We start from the raw sequence: 20,667 nt of genomic DNA, 5'->3' as shown, positions 1-20,667 counted from the left end.
CAATGAAGGTCTCTGTGTTCCACAAGGCTTTCTGTGTGCAAGGCTTCCTGACTGTATGTTGATTCAGTTTTTAGGTTCTTCTGCTGAAATGCTTGCTGACATACCTTTTCGTTCTTTGCTGTTGTTTTTATTTCATGGAACTGTGGAGTTGGAAGCGACTCAAAGGGTCGTCTAGTCCAACCCCTAGCGATGCAGAAATCACAACTATTTCTTCTGTTGTAAACCACCTTGGAAAGATTGTATCTCGAATAAAAGAGATAAATTGTGGTTGCCTTGAAAGTGCATGTTCTGGGCCAAACTCAATCCAAGCAAAGATGCTCTTTTGTAACCACCTTGGCTGCAGCAGCCAACAACCCCGGGTACCTTTCTTGCCATGAGATTAAAGAGCATCCTTTTGTTCTGTGCAGGATTTGTGTGGCGCTACCACCTGCGACACCTTGGGCATGGCAGATGTCGGCACCATGTGTGACCCCAAACGTAGCTGCTCTGTCATTGAGGACGATGGCCTCCCCTCTGCTTTTACTACAGCTCATGAGCTAGGTAAGTAGTAGCTTTGGCAAAGTACGAGATTTGGTCTGAAAATGCATTCGGCATCATTTACTTATTGTCATTTCTTATATGATATAATTATACCGTTGACCCCACACTCTTCTGCCAAAAGGGTTCCTAGAGCAGCTTGCAGTTCAATAGAAACAAGCAAACAAGATAAGTCATGACCTTAGGATTTCTATCTAAAAGACACAACACACATGGGAAAAGGGAGGAGGGCAGAGGAAGAAGAAAGCAAACTCAGGTGTTAGGAAGGGGGCACGTGTGTAAACATGCTCAGAGCTGGGATCCCCCAGAATATTGCTAACAATCCAGCGCCACAGAACAGCGTAGAGTCTTTTGCTGCCTGAGCTATTGCATCTGTCTGGTTTTGCCGGCTCTCCTTCAAATGTTCGCCAGACCGTTCTTGGCTCGAAGCCTCCATTCATCATCCTGTGGCTTAGGAAGCGGCCACTTAAACTAAAGCCACAGCAAAGAGGCAGAGCCCCTGTCTGTGGTTTCCACCTGGGAAGCAGATTTAGACCAGGGGGAAGTGGAGACACAGGATTGGACCCATTTATGTATGTGTGTGTGTGTGTGTGTGTGTGTGTATATATATATGTGTGTGTGTGTGTGTGTGCGCGCGCACATGTGTGCACGCGTATGTATGCATGGAGAGAGAAAGAGAGAGACAGTCAGAGTCAGTCTTAATCCATAATTTGGAGATGAGCCTGATTTTAAAAACAAAAAACAAAAAACTATGACTACTTTGCTCAGGAAGTTTAGACAATAGCAAAGCTTCCAGAATAGCTTTCTTGGGAAACTCCACATGTGTGTGTGTGAGAGAAAAAGAAAGCGAGTGAGACTGCAGCCTTGTTCCCTGTGTGTGTCAGAAAGAGAGAGAGAGAGAGAGAGAGAGAGAGAGAGGGAGGGAGGGAGGGAGGGAGGGAGGGAGAAACGCCAAGTTTATTCCCAAAGGGGCAGGGAGGTTTGAGTTAAACTGTTGGGAAAGCAGCTGTTGGGAAGACAAGGGAGCCCAAGCCACAAATTCGCCTGCTCTGGCTTGGTCACTACCTCGTTTCCCAGGCTTTAGAAATCCTGAAATAACATGTCATGGCCAGGACGCATTCGACACACACCTAGATCCGGAGAAGTCGAATGCCAGATTGTCAACAGGATTCGTGGCCAAATTGCTAGACTCTCATTTGGATAACAGGAAAAGGCTCTGCTATTTTTCTTTACTTTTTTTTAATTAGTGCCACAACAAATTCTGCATCCGCAATTTTGATTTGGACTCCGCTGTACAGCCAGAAATGGAACTGCCAGGAATCAGATTTCCCTGGCGGGAATGGGCTGGTTCACACACGTTCAGCTGTGCAAATGAGCAGCCCCCGGTTCAGGTTGCCTCCCGGCCGTGGGTTGTATCAAAGTTTATAAAATTATGTATGGTTTAGAGCAGGGATTTGGATGTGGGCCCTCCAGGCTTCTCCACCTGGTCTTGGGACTGTCTCTGAGCCACACCTAGAGAAGGGCCATTGGTCTGATCCAGCAGGCTCTTCTTGTGTTCTTAACAGCACCTGGCTGGTGATAACGCCTCTTTGTTGCCTCGATGGAGGATGGAGAGACATGTCTGAGGATCAGGAGCGGCTGGCATGATGCCGTGACAGAGCCAGCCTCCCTGAAGCAGCAGTGCTGATACTCACCAGGATGGGGTGGGGCAGAGTGGCAGTCAGGATGGAGTGGCACACTTCGTTGCCTGGATCTCACCACCCTGCTCTGTTCTGATAAGTGGAAGTGATGCTCCTGCTGGAAGCCTGGATGCATGAAGTCACATTGCCCGACTGTTTGCTCTATAGAAACCTCAGTTTCTTGTGCATACTGGAGCATATTGTACAAAGGGGGAAAGCCACATCTATTGCCCTGCCCATTTTTGTCTCTGGACACCATGGGCATAAGAAGAGCCTGGGCTGGTTCAGGCCAGTGACCCATCTACGTATAATAGCAGCCTGTTTCTCACAGTGGCCAACCAGATGCCATAAAGGGAAACCCACAAGCAGAACCTGAGCACAAGAGAACTCTCCTCTCCTGTGGTTTCCAGCAGCAAGTACACAGAAGCATTGCTTTCTCCAACTGTAGAGGCAGGACACAGCCATAAGGTAAAGGTAAAGGTACCCCTGCCCGTACGGGCCAGTCTTGACAGACTCTAGGGTTGTGCGCCCATCTCACTCAAGAGGCCGGGGGCCAGCGCTGTCCAGAGACACTTCCGGGTCACGTGGCCAGCGTGACATCGCTGCTCTGGCGAGCCAGAGCCGCACACGGAAATGCCGTTTACCTTCCCGCTAGTAAGCGGTCCCTATTTATCTACTTGCACCCGGGGGTGCTTTCGAACTGCTAGGTTGGCAGGTGCTGGGACCGAGCAACGGGAGCGCACCCCGCTGCAGGGATTCGAACCGCCGACCTTTCGATCGGCAAGCCCTAGGCGCTGAGGCTTTTACCCACAGCGCCACTCGCGTCCCGCCAGGACGCAGCCATAGTGGCTAGTAATCATCAATAGCCCTCTCCTCCTCCATTAATTTGTCCAATTCTCTCTTAAATCTACCCAGGTTGGTGGTCATCCAAGGGCATGTGGTCCTTGGAAGTTTCCCCATGAGGGGTTGTGACCCTCAGGCTGAAAAGGGGTTCCCTATCTCTAGTGTGGAGGCAGTTTTCCTCCCTCTCTCAGAATGCTAGAACTGGGAGTCACCTAGTAAAGCTGAACAGCGGGAGATGCAGAAGCAGGCAAAAGGAAGTTCATCTTCCCACTACAGTGCATAACTCATTTGTGGAATCTGCTGCCCACAAGGTTGTGGGTGGTGATGCCCAGTTGTCTGGGTGGCTTAAAAGAGGGATTAGGGAGGAAAATCATGGAGGGAAAGCCTGCCAATGGCTGCTTGCCATGATGGCAGTATGCAATCCTCCCAGATCAGGGGCCACAGAATATCAGTTGATGGGGAGCAACAGCAGGCAGTGACATAATGAGGGGGCACAAGAGTGGTTGCCCCAGACACAAAATTCTTACAATTTCATCAGCCGGTGCTGCCTCAATACAGCTGTGCACTTCAAGAACTCCGTTGAAAACCCGTGAACCAGCAAGTGACCTCCCCAGACAACAGAATTACTCTTCTTTTCTTATCTCTGTGGCTTCAGTCTCCTGGGTGATGCGCAGTTGAATGCACATGCGTGCTCTGTTTTGTTCCCTGCTACCCACCCCTGCCATGCCCCTGGCACTGGCAACCCGTGTTATGCCACCGACAGCAGAAGGGGGCTATTGCCTTCAGGCCCTGCTCATGGTGTTCCCAAAGCCATCAGTTCACCTACTGCAGAAAACAGGATGCTGGTCCAGTAAGGCGCAGGAATCTGCCTTATACCGAGTCAGACTATTGGTCCATCTAGCTTAGTATAGCAAGCAGCTCTTCAGGCAGGGGAGTCTCTCCCACCTTTACCTGGAGATGCCATTGAGGACCAAACCTGGAACCTTCAGCATGCCCTGCAGATGCTCTGCCACTGAGTTCTGGTCCTTCCCCACGAACGTATTTGTATGTTTAACACAGATGCCCAGGGATGCAGGTGCCTGCAGGATGAATCAAATCTTCACATTTCAAGTTTGCTGCCTGGTTTTAATGTTAAGGTTTTGGCAAGTGTCAGATTTAGAGGGGTTTGTGGGTTTGGTTTTTTTAAACAAAACAAAACAATGTAGCCCTGATTTTAACAGCTTTCCCAATCATAGGAGGCATCTGCTTTCAGACGTCCAGGGGAAATGGGCAGTTGTGGCAGGACCTTCCTCTCCGGGTAGCTGGGGAGTTGGAAGGAGGAAATCATTTCTTGTCTCCCCCTCTCCTCCCTCGGATTCTCAGGTTTCCTCCTTCTGCCTTCTGCAAGGGCGAGTGTCCACACACAAAGCAGATGGTGTGAACCTTGGCCAGGATGTGGCTGGCTTGCAGGCTCGACCCTGGCAGGGTTACACGCATCTGGTGTAGCTTTCCCCCTGCCTTTGGGGGGCAATCTGATTAGAATGCGAGAAGCGGGAAACAACGCAGAGCCAGGAAGCGGATCCAACGGAGCAAAGGCTTTACTTGCAGGCTTTTGCAGAGAGCCGGGAGTCCCAGGAGCGACCGAGATGCCTCTTTTATGGATTATGCAGGGAGGGTGACGGAAGAAGCGAAGACACCACTTGTGACCCACCAGGCCAAGCCACAGTCTACCAGCTGTGTGTTCGGGGGCCTGCCAAGCCATTGGCGCTGCTCTTCAGGCTGTTTTCTGCTAGCCCACGCATCCAGGACAAAGAGGAGAGGTTTATCAAGCCCCTCGTGGGCCGCAGTACGCTGTTGATGAGCTGTGTTTGACCAGACATTATGCAGGCATCCGCCGCAGGATGCAAGTCAAAAGGGGATGTGCAATGAGCATCCCGGACAGGCTTGGGGAAATCTGATCTGGGGTGTGTGATGAGAAGCTTCAAGGGACGTCAATGAACACCTGAAGCTGCCTTGTTCTGAATGTTATATTAGCCTAGTATTGTTTACTATGATGGGCAGTGGCTTTCTGGCATCTCTCGTGTCTAAGGATCATAGCTCAATGGTACAGCATCAGACTTGCATGCAGAAGGTGCCAGGGGCAATTTCCAGTAGGGTTGGCAGAGACCCCTGCATGAAATCTTAAGGATGTGTAATATGTGGCTACACGGCTACACCCTCCCGCTGTCAGGGCACAGTGAGAGTGGCTCTCAGAGTCCTCTCTAGCAGACTTACAGGAAAACTCTGAGCTTCAGCTCCTATCATGTGCCTATCTAGCAAACATGCATTGTTGGCTTGACTGAAGTGTAAATATCCCACAGTGTAGTCTAATTGTGCTCACCCTCTGCAGACCCAGGACCCCCCTTTTGCCCCTGCATGTGTTTGGGGACCCACTTCTTAATTCCTTACCCTCTGTCTTTATGGTTATAGGGCTGCTGTTGTGACCCACCTGGTTATAGGGCTGCTGTTGTGACCCACCTGGAGAGAAATTGGATTCAGTTCCAAGCGAAAGATGACCCTACCTGATCTGCATTGTCCCAATCCATACACAAACCGAAACAGAGCCATCCTTTGACATTTGCACTTCTCTGAATCTTGCAATGCAACTTGCCAGGAAAGCAATACATTCAAAATGCATATATTGCTGTAGAGTGTCCATATACATGCATACATTAGTGAAAAGCATTATATGATGAGAAACTGATGAGGCATCTATCCTCCCTGTTTCTTTTCCTAAAGGCTTTTTGCTGCCATGACAGCCATATCTTCTTTGCAACTAATGCCCTTGGAAAATGCTGTGTCAATGACTTGGTCTCCTTCCACTCCTGGGTTTAGGGTGGCAGTGGCCCTGGAATGTGCTGGGTGCCTCTCCAATGTCTGCTATCATCAGTCTGAAGTGCAAACCCACAGCGAATTTGTGTATGGAGTTTGGTGACTCACTAGGGATGCGGGGATAAATTGATACAGTTTGCATTTGAAGCCAAATCTATTCAATTCACACGCTCTGAAACAATATGAAAATCGAAACACAGACATCCTTCAAAATATGCACTCGTCTGGATTTTATGATGCAGTTCTCCAACCAAACAGTGTTTACAAAAATGCATATATTACATGGAAGTTTGCCTAAATAGGAATATGTTAGTGAAAATAGCATGCAAAAATGCAGGCAAAATGTGTTCAAAATTGCATACAAAAATATGTTTGAGGCTGGAGGAACATCGCCCAGCTGTGAGGCACGAAGGCCGCTCCCTGCAAGGCCCTTTCCACCTGGCCTAGGGAGCTGTGCCCACACTCACCAGCCCCACTGAAGAGGCTCCTCATGACGCCAGAGGAACATCACCTGGCTAATGTTTTATTGATTGATTGATTTTAACATGCTGTACCCCACTTTGGCATTTTAAATAAATAAATAAATAAATAAATAAATGTTTATTAGGAGACATTTGCACTAAAATGTAATAATATTTTTTTAAGTTTAAAAAAATGCAACTTGCCGTAGAAGCGTGGGAATTTAAGAACGGAAACATGAGAAACGGAGAGAACTGAAATCGCCAGATGCTTCCATCCCTATGGCTGACCAAATAATTTAGATTCCACACTCAGCCCCCCATGAAATCACTGGAGAGGTGATTGGTTGGACACCTTGGTTAACTGTGAACTTTGTTGCCCAAAGGCTGCTGGAGATACTCTCCGTGGTTTTCAAATGACAACTGTTTCTCCTTCTAGGACACGTGTTCAACATGCCCCATGACAACGTGAAGGTCTGTGAGGAGGTCTTTGGAAGGCTGAGGACCAACCACATGATGTCGCCCACTCTTATCCAGATTGACCGCATCAGCCCTTGGTCGGCTTGCAGCGCTGCTATCATCACCGACTTCCTGGACAGCGGACATGGTGAGCAGGGGATAGGGAGTAGGTAGGTGAAAAGGGGCGAGCAAAGGAGGCATTTGGGTGCCAGGACTGGGTGCCACCCTGTGTATTGCTTTGTTGTCAAAGCTAGCCAGAATTAGGAGGTACCTTACTTTGAAATTTGCTGGGCTTAAATAGCAGCGAATGCTAAATAGTTTCAGTCACAAACAAGGAGGCAAAGGGGAGCTTCTAGGAGCGTTCTTCCAGGCCTGAAGGATAGCAGTGGAATGGCATGTCTGGAAGACCAAGGAGATTGGTTAGGCCAAAGCTTCTGCTCCGCAGTTCCCATTCTTCTCCCTGGCAATGACGAAGGCTGGAGCTTATGAAGAGAAAACCTATGGAGGCCTCCGAGTGCAGCACTTGTATTCTTCCACCGCCAGTGAACTGAGTCCTCCTTGCTTCTTGGTTGTCATCCAGTCATGGCATTTGATATGAGCTCAAGTCTCTCCCTGCCTCCAGACCAACGTTTGGCCAGAAGCTGCCAGGAAGATTGACATATAAGGCACCACCTTTCTATAGAGCTGCAGCTGAATTTTGCCCAAAGTGTAGTTTTAAGGTGGATATTGGAGGTTCATCCTCAGGTAAAGCCCCCAATGGATTTCTCCACCTTAGTTTCATGTGACTTGAGACCACATCCTGGAACGACACCCACAGAGCAGAGCTGGGGAACCTCTAGATGCAATTCCCACCACTACTGGCCAGGCTGGCTGGGGTTGATGGGAGTTGGAGTCCAACAGCATCTGGAGGGCCACAGATTAGCCACTCTTGCCATATTTGGATACGAAGCCTTCGACTTAACATTCACTGGTCTTGAATGTCTCACTGGCTTCTTTTCATAGAACTGCAGAGTTGGAAGGGACCCTCTGCTTATCAACCTCCAAGGAAGGAAAGTCCACAACCTTCTGAGGGAGTCCATTCTGCTGCTGAACAGCTCTTACTGTCAGAAAGTTCTTCCTGATGTTTAGCCAGAATCTCCCTTCTTGTAACTTGAATACATTGCTTCAGGTCCTGGCCTCCAGAGCAGGAGAAAACAAGCTTGCTTCATCCTCCACGTGACAGCCCTTGAGATATCGGAATATGGCTATGCATTTCTCCTCTCATCCAGGCTAAACATACCCAATTCCCTCAAACGTTCCTCATCAGGCTTGGTTTCCAGACCCTTGACCATCTTGGTCACCCTCCTCTGCACAGCTTCCAGCTTGTCAACATCCTTCTTAAACTGTGGCGCCAGAACATAGTATTTCAGGTGTTCAGGTATTCTGACCAAGGCAGTATAGAAGAGTTTGGATTTGATATCCTTCTTTATCACTACCTGAAGGAGTCTCAAAGCGGCTAACATTCTCCTTTCCCTTCCTCCCCCACAACAAACACTCTGTGAGGTGAGTGAGGCTGAGAGACTTCAAAGAAGTGTGACTGGCCCAAGATCACCCAGCAGCTGCATGTGGAGGAGCGGAGACGCGAACCCGGTTCCCCAGATTACGAGACTACCGCTCTTAACCACTACACCACACTGGCAGAGCCCTTGATCATCATCAAGATTGTCATTATTTGTTGAATTTATATACCGCCATATACCCGCAGGTCTCATGATCATGTTCAAAGTGCATCTGATCTTCTTTACAGTCCCTCTGGGAGCCGTTCTATACAACATCTGTGACACACATCCAATGGAGCTGTGTGTACGCGTAAGCAGAGTTCGGCAGAAAGCTAGACTGTTTAGGAATGTGGCAACTTACTTGCTTGGGGAAGCTGTCAAAATCTATGAAGTCTCTCTTTTGCTGACTCCCTCCCCGTTCCCCTCCTCTCCCTCCCTCTTCCAGGCGACTGCCTCTTGGATGAACCCACCAAGCCCATCCCACTGCCTGAAGACCTCCCTGGTTCCAACTACAACCTCAACCAGCAGTGTGAGCTGGCCTTTGGCATGGGCTCCAAGCCCTGCCCATACATGCAGTATTGCACCAAGCTGTGGTGCACAGGGAAGGCACGGGGACACATCATGTGCCAGACGCGCCATTTCCCTTGGGCGGATGGCACCAGCTGTGGAGAAGGGAGGTTCTGCCTGAAGGGTGTCTGTGTCGAGAGGCATAACATCAGTAAGTACCGGGTGAGTACCTGTTGGCTCCGTACTGAGGATGTGGCTTGGGAAGGGCTGATATCTGTGGAGGTCTAGACCATGGGTAAGCAAACTAAGGCCCGGGGGCTGGATCCGGCCCAATCGCCATCTTAATCCGGCCTGCGGACGGTCCGGGAATCAGCGTGTTTTTACATGAGTAGAATGTGTCCTTTTTATTTAAAATGCATCTCTAGGTTATTTACGGGGCATAGGAATTCATTTTTTCCCTTCAAAATATAGTCCGGCCCCCCACAAGGTCTGAGGGACAGTGGACTGGCCCCCTGCTGAAAAAGTTTGCTGACCCCTGGTCTAGACTTATGCGTTACAAAGCTCTAAATCATGTAAACGAAACAGATGTGTGAAACGCATCTTACCCTCTTCCATTGACTAAACCGACGGCTTTAGAGAATTTGAATCTTTGACAGGCTTCTGAGATTTCACCGGCCATCACTGACACGCTTCCTCTTTTACAGGCGTAACAGCTAGAAACTTGCTTTAAACAAACAAACAAACAAACAAACAAACAAAACCAAACAAACCCTAAAAGCTGAGCTTCTCAGAACGCTGAATTCTCCACCCAGTATTAACTGCATGCTTGCACAGAATCAAGGAGTTCACGAGTTCTGCATGAAGGGGTTCCCCAGAGGTAGTGATGCTAGAAACCTATCTCTTTTCTTTCCACTGTTTTTTTTTTTTTTTGCCATTGTATGTTTGGGATGCTTAGCAGCGAGAGCAGATTGCAATTTGTGCAGTGCTGATCTCTATCCTTGCTCCATGTTGCATGTGCCTTATTTTTGTTGGGGCACGCAATTAAGGTTGAAGCAGATTGGTCGATGGATCAATTGGTCACATTTGCATTGGAATAAAAACAGCTTCCGAGCAGAAAGCAGTGTTGCATGCTTGTGCCTTAGCAGGCAGGCATCAGAAGAGGCATTGCCTCTTGTGTGAGGAAGAAGGGGTGCTACTGGAGAGGATGCTTGCCATCTACAGACTTTTACAGTGGTACTTGGTTTAAGAACAGCTTGGATTAAGAACACTGCAAACCCGGAAGTAGGTATTTTGGTTTGTGAACTTTGCCTTGGAAGCAGAACATGTTCTGCTTCCTGTTGAGTGTGTTCCATTTGTAAATTGAGTCCCCCCGCTGCTATGGGAAAGCACGCCTTGGTTTAAGAACGCTTTGATTTAAGAACGGAATTCCGGAATGGATTAAGTTCGTAAGCCAAGGTACCACTGTACAATGATTGCACCAGCGCCATCATCCAGAGTACCAGAGTACTATTTTAGCCCACCGCAAGGGTTTAAATTAATTACATATTGATTAAATTACATAATGAATTTTCATAATTGCATGTCATCAGGGCCTTTTCACTCAGTTCCAGCACCTGTCAGGTGTTCATGATGAGTTCTGGCACCTCTTTTTCAAGAAAAATAGCACTGCATGTCATGTCATCCACAAGTGTGGCCATATCTGGACCAGGGATGGGGAACTTGTGGCTCTCCACGTGTTGCTAGACTACAACTCCCATCATCCCCTGGTCATTGGTTGTGCTGGCTGTGTCTGTTGGGAGTTGGAGTCTGACATCTAAAGGGGGCCACAGGTTACCCATCAATACAATGCAAGACTGAATTGTTGGGCACTGCATGAGCAACTGACTTGATTAATTGCTTGCTGGCTTTCTCTCTTGTCCTTTGCTTGTAGAGCAGGAGATAATATTTTTGAAGCTACTGACTACAGAGAAGGGTGTTTTGCACATGCTCAAAAGATAGCCCTTTCTTGCCTGAGCAAACCATGGCATACAAAGTTCATGATGTTGTTGTTTTTATCAAGGCTAGTGATGGCTTGAGCAAACCATGGCATACAAAGTTCATGATGTTGTTGTTTTTATCAAGGCTAGTGATGGCTTGAGCAAACCATGGCATACAAAGTTCAAGTGTTGTTGTTTTTATCAAGGCTAGTGATAAATCCTAAGTAGAAATGTGATGAATACAGTATAATTAAGCTGAGGCATTGGCTGTGGGTTTCATGTCTGCCTCTCTGCGGTGTGCCTTGGCAGGTGGATGGCAACTGGGGGAAATGGGCGCCCTACGGCCAGTGCTCTCGGACCTGTGGCGGCGGAGTCCAGCTGGCAAAGCGGGAATGCAACAACCCGCCCCCTGCCAACGAAGGGAAGTACTGTGAAGGAGTGAGAGTGAAGTACCGCTCCTGCAGTCTGGACCCCTGCTCTGATTCAGGTGAGCTTTGCAAAGGGGTGGGCCTGGCTAAGAGCCAGCGAATGGTCTGAGACCATCTGAGGCTGCAGCTTGGGTGGAGCCAGTGAATGGTTTTGGAGCATCTTCTTGCCACCTGCACCAGCTTCTGCTGCCACCGCCACCAGATGATTGACAACGCCTGTCACTGGACAGCAATGTGTGGATTGCACTTTTTGTGACTGTTGCTTTATGCATATTTTCATTTTGCAGTTGTTTTAATTACTTATTTAATTTTGTTGTACATTGCCCTGTGCTATGTTTGAAGAAGAGTGATTCAGTAATAATAATAATAATAATATTAATAATAATAATAATAATAATAATTAATAAATATCTGAGGCTGAAGCACCGATGAATCTGAGCAGATGACGAGGCAGGCAAATCCTGGATGAGAGGCTTCTGGGGGGAAATAAATCACAAGAGCAGGATATAGTAAAAGCAAACATATAGTATATGATTTCTCATATTAAAAATATATGGGAAATGAAACTCAGTGCTATTTTTTCCAAATAATTTTTTATTAGTTTTCCAATATTCCCCTAATAGTAGCTGAATTATAACAATATCAAAACTCAGTACTTTGTTGGTCCCCTGCAGTCATTCCAAACTGTACCTTAAATACCAGACTCTGACCATTGGGCCACGCTGTCCGGGGCTGATGGGAGCTGGAGTCTAACTTCACCTGGAGGGCAACAGGTTCTTGTATCCCTGCTCTCCCTATGTAAACTCATTATATGACATGCTTATTTTATGAGACTTTGGCCCTCCTTCAAGTGTAACCTGCATCATATAATGCATGCAGCAAAGTGACCTGCCTTCTTCAAAACAATGGTCACTTGGAGGAGACCCTAAATCAGGGACAGGGAAGGTGATGGAGCATCTGCTTTGCATGCAGAAGGACCCAGGTTCAACCCCTGGAGACTCCAGGCTGGGCTGGAAACTCTTCTGCCTGAAGCCCTGGAGAGCTGTGTAGGCAATACTAAACCCAATAGACCAACAGTCTGAGTTAATATAAGGCAAGCTTCCTTGGTTCCTTTGGACAACTCCAGCTCCCATCAGCCCAAGCAAGCAATAGCAATAGCCAGAGATGATGGGTATTGTAGTTCAACCACATCTGGAGGGCCAGAGGCCCCAAAGAGTTTTCTCAACCACTGCCTGCAATCGTGAGTGTGTGTGAAATAGACATGGAAGATGAAATAGCACGTCAAACACTGGGGATGGCTCCGACACTCAGTGGAGAGTCGCTACATGATGGCATAACCTGATAACTTGTTTGCATGTGTGAATCAACCCCAAAGGGTTGTTTCTTCTTTTTTTATAACTGCATGAAATTGTTTCCATACAGTCCCTGGGAAGAGCTTTCGGGAAGAACAGTGTGAGGCTTTCAATGGCTACAACCACAGCACAAACCGGCTCACGGCCACAGTCTCTTGGGTCCCCAAGTATTCGGGAGTGTCTCCTCGCGACAAGTGTAAGCTGATCTGTAGAGCGAATGGAACCGGGTACTTCTACGTCTTGGCTCCAAAGGTGAGCTGGGATCCCAAACCGTGGTCTCTTTGGTAAATTGGGAGAGGAAGACCGATGTGGGGGCAAAAGCTGTTTGCAGAGTTGGCTTGAGCGGGGAGGGAAGGGGAATGCAGTGCAAAATTTAATCAGTGATAATGTGTTTCTGCGAACTTTCAACTAAGAACCAGTGAGAATTAATAACTGGAAAGAACTGTCGTCAGAGAAAGAACATATGAGGTTGTTTTAATTAAATGTTACTTGAAATAGAAATAAATTTCCCCCCGTTGAGCTAAATGGAGATGTTCTGGAATCACTTGAATGATGTGGATCATAATCTGGATTTGTGTGAATCATACACTGTGGTCTAAACCACAGAGCCCAGGGCTTGCTGATCAGAAGGTTGGCGGTTCGAATCCCCGTGACGGGGTGAGCTCCTGTTGTTTGGTCCCAGCTCCTGCCCACCTAGCAGTTTGAAAGCATGCCAAAGTGCAAGTAGAAAGGTAAACGTGCGGGAAGGTAAACGTGCGCTGCTCTGGTTCACCAGAAGCGGCTTAGTCCTGCTGGCCACATGACCCGGAAGCTGTAAGCCAGCTCCCTCGGCCAATAAAGGGAGATGAACGCCGCAACCCCAGAGTCGGTCACAACTGGACCTAATGGTCAGGGGTCCCTTTACCTTTACCTTTACCTTCACCTTCACCTTACCTACAACCTAGCAATGCTTCACTAGCCCTTAACCCCACACATTTGGTACAGCTGTACTGGAATGCAAACACAACATAAAGGGTGTGTCCCAAACCATTCCATCTTCATGGGTGGAAGATCGGCATTCTGCATTCCAGTACAAGTTTGCATTGGGCTCTGCTATTGTTCAGGACTAGTTCTGGTCATGGTGCCATTCTTTCAAGGGGAGTATATACCTGCCTTCCAACCAGATGTCTGTGGGAAACCCACATGTAGGTCCGGAGCACAAGAGCTCTCTCCCCTCCTGTGATTTCCAGCAACTGGTCTTCAGAAGCATTGGTGCCCCCAACCAGGAGGTAAAACATGGCTAGTAGGCATTCCTAGCCCTCTCCTCCATGCATTTGTCTAAAACCTTTTTTAACTGCCACCTAGGTTGGTGCCTCCTGTGGCAATGAGTTCCATAGTTTAACTGTGCATTGCATGAACAAGTGCATACTTTTATCTGCCCAGGTGGTGGATGGCACGCCATGTTCCCCAGATTCCACCTCGCTGTGTGTCCAGGGCAAATGTATCAAGGCTGGATGCGATGGGAGACTGGGTTCCAAAAAGAAGTACGACAAATGCGGTGTGTGTGGCGGAGACAACAAGACTTGCAAGAAGGTCTCCGGCTTGTTCACCAAACCCATGTGAGTGAGCTTCTTTTTTAAAAACCTCTGCCTGCTTCCATGGAGAGGAATGCAGACATAGCTAAGTGGGGCAGCACCCAGTTTGCGTCCAGAAAGCCTGAGGTCAGAACTCTGGCATGCAATGTTGAAAACCGCCTTATGTCACGTCTCACCATAGGTCCGTCTAGCTCAGGGATGTCAACACTGACTGGCAGCAGCTGTCCAAGCCCTACCCAGAGATGCCAGGGATTGAATCTGAGACCTTCTGCATGCAAAGCAGATGCTCTGCCCCTGAGCTGTGGGAAAGTGTTGGGAAAGAGCCCTGCTTGAGATCCTGGAGGGCTTTCTGTAGACATCACAGAGCGACACCCAACAAATGTCTGATTCAGTCCATAGGGGGCTAGATTTGAATAACAGAGAATAAGTATCAACATTTAGAGTGGGGGTGGTGGGGAGATGCTGTTGGACTTCCACCAGCTGCATCCAGTCAGGGATGGTGGGAGTTGCAAAGCCACATTGGCTACTATTGCTGCCCAGCTCAATACATATTCTGTATGTTTATTTTAAGCTTTCTTAGAGAGGGTGCAGTCTATGTTGCAAAATGACTATCGACATCTAGTTTAGAATGGAAGTGCTTGTTTCAAAGCCAGTTTCAGCTGATGCCCTCTTATGGGGCTCTTGGAGGGCAGGCAGTGGCCCTCTGATTAGCACTGGAGGGTGAGCCTCCGTTTAAATTTCCCACAATGCCCTAGAATGACATTCATACCATACATTTAAAGTGCTATGATACTACTTTAAACAGCCATGGCTTCCCTTAGGGAATTCTGGGAGATGTGGTTTGCTAGGCATTGTTATGAAACCCCTATTTCCCTCCCAGAGTTGCAATTCCCAGAGTTCCCTGCAAAGAGGGATTGATTGTTAAGCCACTCTGGGAATGGCAGCTCTGTGATGGGGTCTCTGAACAACTCTCAGCACCATTAACTTAGTTCTCAGGATACTTTGGGTGGGAAGGAGCCATGACTGTTTAAAGTAGTATCATAGTGCTCTAAATGTGTGGTGTCAGCCTCCTGAAACCAAAGGCTCACAGCAGGCCGGGGGGGGGGGGGCTGTAAGGATGTAGCCTTCCCATCAACTGCTTGAGGATGCGGTTGCTAATTCTGGGCCCAACTGGCTCAAAAGCTTCCATCCTGAGATATTCTAAGACTGAATTCTGCACTCCATGCAAGCCCTATCCTGTGTGAACTTGCTAACTTGTATCACATCTAATCCCCCCCCCCTCATCCAGGCATGGCTACAACTTTGTGGTGCTCATCCCAGCTGGAGCTTCCAGCATTGACATCCGGCAGCGGGGCTACAAGGGCTTGGTCAGTGATGACAACTACCTGGCTGTGAAAAACGGGCACGGCAAATACCTCCTGAACGGGCATTTCATTGTCTCGGCGGTAGAGAGGGACCTGATGGTCAAGGGGAGCGTGTTGCGCTACAGTGGAACCGGGACAGCTGTGGAGAGCCTCCAAGCCTTTATGCCCATCCAGGAACCGTTGACGGTGGAAGTGTTGTCTGTGGGGAAGATGACCCCGCCTCGGGTCCGATACTCTTTCTACTTGCCCAAAGAAAGCAGGGAGGACAAGTCCTCATACCGCAAAGATGGGAAGCGCCCGCCGGTCCTCACCAACAGCATCCTCACCCTCTCCAACCGCCTTGATCCCGGCAGACCGGATTACAAACGCCCCTCCTACAAGTGGGCCACCACCAGCTGGGAAGACTGCTCGGTCACCTGTGGCAATGGGCTGCAGAAGCGCATGGTGCAGTGTCGCGATGCCCTTGGCCAGTCAGCCTCTGCGTGTGATGCCACTCAGCGGCCCACTGACATCAGGATATGTGGGGACCCCTGCCCGGTGTGGGAGGCCTCCTCCTGGTCGCCGTGCTCGAAAACATGTGGCCGGGGTTTCAAGCGACGCATGCTGAAGTGCATGGGCAGGGGGGCTGTCCTGCTGCCCCGCGACCGCTGCAACCTCAGGAAGAAGCCCCAGGAGCTGGACTTTTGCACCCTGAGGCCGTGCTGACCGGGCTGGACCCTCGTATTGACCAAGGCCTAATGAGCATAATTCTGGCTCTTGACGATCAAGTGGCTGAAAGTGTAAAAAAAAGAAACAAAAATAGCCTCCGGGGGGAGGGAAGGAGGGAAAAGGGAGTTGATTGAGTGGAGTGGGATCTGTTACATAGTGCATTTGGACGAACTAAAGGATTCTGAATGGGCCGAAAGAGAGAGAGAATGAGAGCAAGCAAGGGAGAGTGCCAATGAGAAGGGGCTGAGTAGGAGGGTTTGACGATCTGGGCGCTCTGTGGTGAAGCAGGAATAAACAACTACCTCGAAGCTGCCAAACCACCCAATCTCTGCCTCCCATGGCGCAACCTGCAGTCATGAAGTAGAAAGGCAAGATCGGAGATTGAGAGAAATTGCCGTCCAAGATGGACCAGAGACAATGGCGGCCGTTCCTTAGAGTCATGGCCCCAACCTATTCCAAAATACAAAGGGGTCATCTCCTATTGGGGACCCATCACCCTCCCATTGTAAAGGACCATAAGGGATTACCATTGCACCCACAGCAAAATGCAAGGCTTTCCAACTGGTACAGTAAGGTACCTCCAAGGCCGACCAGCCCTGATGCGTTGTGGGTCTCTAGAAATTCCCACCCCCTTGTTGCTTTCCGGCTTCTGTGCAGGGCTGACGATGGATGGGTTGCTTTACTTCTGTTTATGTTTACGGGCCAAACGTGTAGGTTTAAATGGTGCTTGACCTCTTTTTCTATTCTTTTTTGTCTTTCTTGGTTGAAGTAAACCATTTGTTTGTTGCCTATTTCCCTTGGAACAACCCCTATAGCAGTTTGAGGGGGCATTTTATCTCTCCAACACATGCACAAGGGAGTGAGAAAACCCAGATTCTTCTCTTCTCTTCTTAGGAGTTATTCATAAGCCACACCTCTTCCAAATTCATTGCTGTATTATGAGTATTTCCAGAGATTGCATTAAGCCTCTGCAAAATACCTGTGAATCTGAACGCCTCTTTCTCTGAAGTGCTCTGGATATTTGCCAAGCTGACTTTGTACTGTGCATGAAAAATCTTTAAGGGCCAAATTGAGTTTCCCGCAGCCATCCTTGTGTGCTACTTGAACAATTTGCAGGGAAGGGGGAAATCATACGGTCAGGTGGATATTTACAGCTGCTCTGATGCCTGGGGCTAAGTCAACCATTATACTAAGGATATACTGAAGAGGTGGTCCCCATTACTCCACTTCTGATACCTGGAGCTTATTAGTGTGATATTGCACCTTAAGGTTTTAGTCTTTAACTATCCAGGCTGGAATGCTATGGTTGTTCCCTTATAGTGAGAATAGCGTGCTTGTTCCCACCATGAGACGAGAGGCCTTAGCTTAGTGGTAGAGCATCAGCTTGGCATGCGGAAGGTCCCAGGTTCAATCCCTGGCAACTCCAAATTGGACTGGGAGAAGCCCTGGTTTGAAATTCTAGGGAACGGCAGTTTTCCCCCCAATAAAAAATTGTTGCTCCTATTAAACAGCAAATCAGCCAGAGATCTCACAGTCAACCTGCCTTTTGCCCATCCATGTCTTAGAGTCCCTATGCCCTTCAGTTCAACTCTGCTAGTGCCTTTTCATGTGTCTGCAAATGGGTGAATCAACACCACCTTTCTCTCCAAGTTATTTTCATTGGATGTAAGGTGGTCAATAGCTTTCATAGCATTGTAGAGTTGGAAGGGACCTCCAAGGTTCATCTAGTCCAGCCTGCTGCAATTCAGCAACCACAGTGAAAGGATCCCTGACAGATAGTTCCACCTCCACCTCTGTTTAAGAACCTTCAATGAAGGAGAATCCACCACGTTCCCAGGTGGCCCATTCCACTGCTGAACAGCTCTTAGCACCAGAGGTTTAGTTGGAATCACCTTATCATTTGAATCAATTGGTTCAGGTCCTCCTCTCTGGAGCAGCAGAAAATTAGCTGGCTCCCTCTCCCATGTGACAGCCGTTTAGATATCTGAAGATGGCTGACTATCATATCATCTCTCAGTCACCTCCAAGTTAGACATGCCCAACTCCCTCATGGGAGTGTTCCTCATAAGGCTTCGTTTCCATACCCTTCATCATCTTGAGAGTCCCTTCCACTTTGTTTGTTTCTCTGCCACATGTAGCAAATAGAGGCACTCTTGATTTCAAAATGGTGCTGATTCTATGGTATTTGGGGATGGGGATTTCTGTTGACTAAAAACAGTGGCATTCCCACTTCTTCCTTAACCGATTGTTTACAAGGTTGTAAAATGGAATTATATATTAAGAGAGGTTGTGAATTCAGGTCGCTGGGCCTGATATTCTGCTTGTCCACACATGCTTGGTATGTTCCATTGAAACTAAGAGATCTGCAGCGATATTCAAATTACTTGAGAATGGAATCAGAACTTCTGGGTTTATTTATTTTCTTCTATAGATGGTGAGAAGAAAAAAATTGTGAAGTTATCAGGTTGATAGATATATCTATATTTACAACATGGAGGACATTGGGAAAGTCACTGGGTGGGGCAAAATGGTCCCAGTTGACATTCTTCTCTAAAAGCACCATGTGGCCAAAGTTCTAGATCCTTGCCCTCAAAATTCTAGACCTGGCGGTCCCTCTGGAAACCAGTTACACCTGTCAAAACATATTAGTGCAGCTCTAGATGACAGAGGCCTGCCCTCTAGAGGCCTGCCAACCTAGCAGTTCGAAAGCACCTTCGGGTGCAAGTAGATAAATAGGGACCGCTTACTAGCGGGAAGGTAAACGGCGTTTCCGTGTGCAGCTCTGGCTCGCCAGAGCAGCGATGTCACGCTGGTCACGTGACCCGGAAGTGTCTCCGGACAGCGCTGGCCCCCGGCCTCTTGAGTGAGATGGGCGCACAACCCTAGAGTCTGTCAAGACTGGCCCGTATGGGCAGGGGTACCTTTACCTTTTTCTTTAGATGACAGAGATGGGGAACCTGTAGTTCTCCAGATGTTGATGGACTCTATCAGTCCCAGCCAGCTTAGCCAGTGGCCAAGGATAATCACAGATAGGGGCCAATAACATCTAGAGGCCACACGTACCTTACCTTAGGTTTTAGGTCTTTGTTCACCATAGGTGTACATTGCATTTATACCAGTTTACCAGGCTTGCAAGTAGTTGCTTGCCTTGTCTGCCAGTGAAGAGTAAGGAAAAGAACCACAAAGGAGTAGCAGAGTTACATGTGGTATGATGGGTTAGTACACCTTGCAAATTTACTTGCAATGGTGTAGTTTGGCATGGAGGAGTCTCGAATAGAAATCTCACCCTTTTGCAGAACTACAGCTCTCCGGGGGAGACAGAAGGACCTGTGACTTGTACAGACTTCAAACTGACTTTCTGACTTCTCTGAAAATGCATTTTAATTTGTGTTGGTTTTTTTTTAAAAACTGTTGTCTTCTGCCATGCCCAGTAATCCAGCCTTTGATGGCTTCAGAGGCTTCCCTTTATCAAAACAGTTGGTTTCCATCAACTATGCAGCACTGACATCCTTGCCCATTGCAGTGTGTTTGGGAAGGGAGGGGCTTTTAATTTTTGTTAAAGATATGATTCTTTTGCAAGATATACAGCAAAAGGATGGAAATGCCTATTGTACTGGCTGCTTTGTGTATACCATGTATACTATGTGTTGGTCTCTGCTGTTTGTGTGTGGATAGCAAACCTAAAATAAAACTGTTAAGTATTTAAACAATCTGGCTGTTGCGCAGTTTTTGGGGTCCTGGTGCACATATAATCACTGAAGGGCACATTGCATCTTCTATAATCTATATTACGAACTTTCAGATTTCAAAAGGTTTGTATTCTATTTATCTATACTGTTTATATTCTGATACCCTACAAGCGGTGTGCATGACACGCACTACAGAAAAGGTAAAAATCGGTCAGAACTCTAAAATCAGACCCAGTTATTTATTTATTCATTACATTTCTACCCCACCTTTTCCTCCAAGGGGTTCAGGGTGCAGTACATGGTTTTCTCCCCCCTTTTTAAATCCCCACAACAACCCTATGAGGTAGGGTAAGGCTGGGAGGCAAGGATTGGCCCCGGGTCAGCCAGTGACCATCATGGCCAAGGGGGTGGAGATTTGAACCCTGGTCTCACCTAGATCCTAGTCCAACACTGTAACTTTGATTAAAATGTTTGGTGGAATAAAATATGTCTTCAGTGGGCACTGGAAGTTCAACGGCTTGAGCTGGCTGGGAGTTGCACTAAATTGGACCCACAAGACTGAACGTGCATGGCTTCCGGTGAATATGAGTTGTGCGTCTGAGCCATGGGGGACCAGTAAAAAAAAGGTAAAGGACCCCAGGATGGTTAAGTCCAGTCAAAGGCCGAGGGAACCAGCGTTTGTCCACAGACAGGCTTTTCTGAGTC

At 48.0% G+C, this 20,667-nt stretch overlaps 1 protein-coding gene across 1 annotated transcript in view; it reads left to right on the top strand.

Moving 5' to 3' along the window:
• Positions 1–19,983, top strand: part of ADAMTS15 (ADAM metallopeptidase with thrombospondin type 1 motif 15) — a 41,299-nt gene extending 21,316 nt beyond the window's left edge. Inside the window, exons 2-9 of the mRNA XM_028707803.2 lie at positions 408–540; positions 6,807–6,974; positions 8,810–9,093; positions 11,157–11,334; positions 12,698–12,879; positions 14,050–14,225; positions 15,490–18,942; positions 19,222–19,983. Of these exons, the coding sequence (XP_028563636.2) occupies positions 408–540; positions 6,807–6,974; positions 8,810–9,093; positions 11,157–11,334; positions 12,698–12,879; positions 14,050–14,225; positions 15,490–16,270 (1,902 nt within the window). The 3' untranslated portion in view covers positions 16,271–18,942; positions 19,222–19,983. The remainder of the gene's footprint in view (positions 1–407; positions 541–6,806; positions 6,975–8,809; positions 9,094–11,156; positions 11,335–12,697; positions 12,880–14,049; positions 14,226–15,489; positions 18,943–19,221) is intronic.
• Positions 19,984–20,667: the final 684 nt, after the last annotated feature.

The sequence above is a fragment of the Podarcis muralis genome, chromosome 15, assembly GCF_964188315.1.
Source record: "Podarcis muralis chromosome 15, rPodMur119.hap1.1, whole genome shotgun sequence".
Classification (NCBI taxonomy): Eukaryota; Metazoa; Chordata; class Lepidosauria; order Squamata; family Lacertidae; genus Podarcis; species Podarcis muralis.
This window is presented reverse-complemented; position numbering and strand designations above follow the sequence as displayed.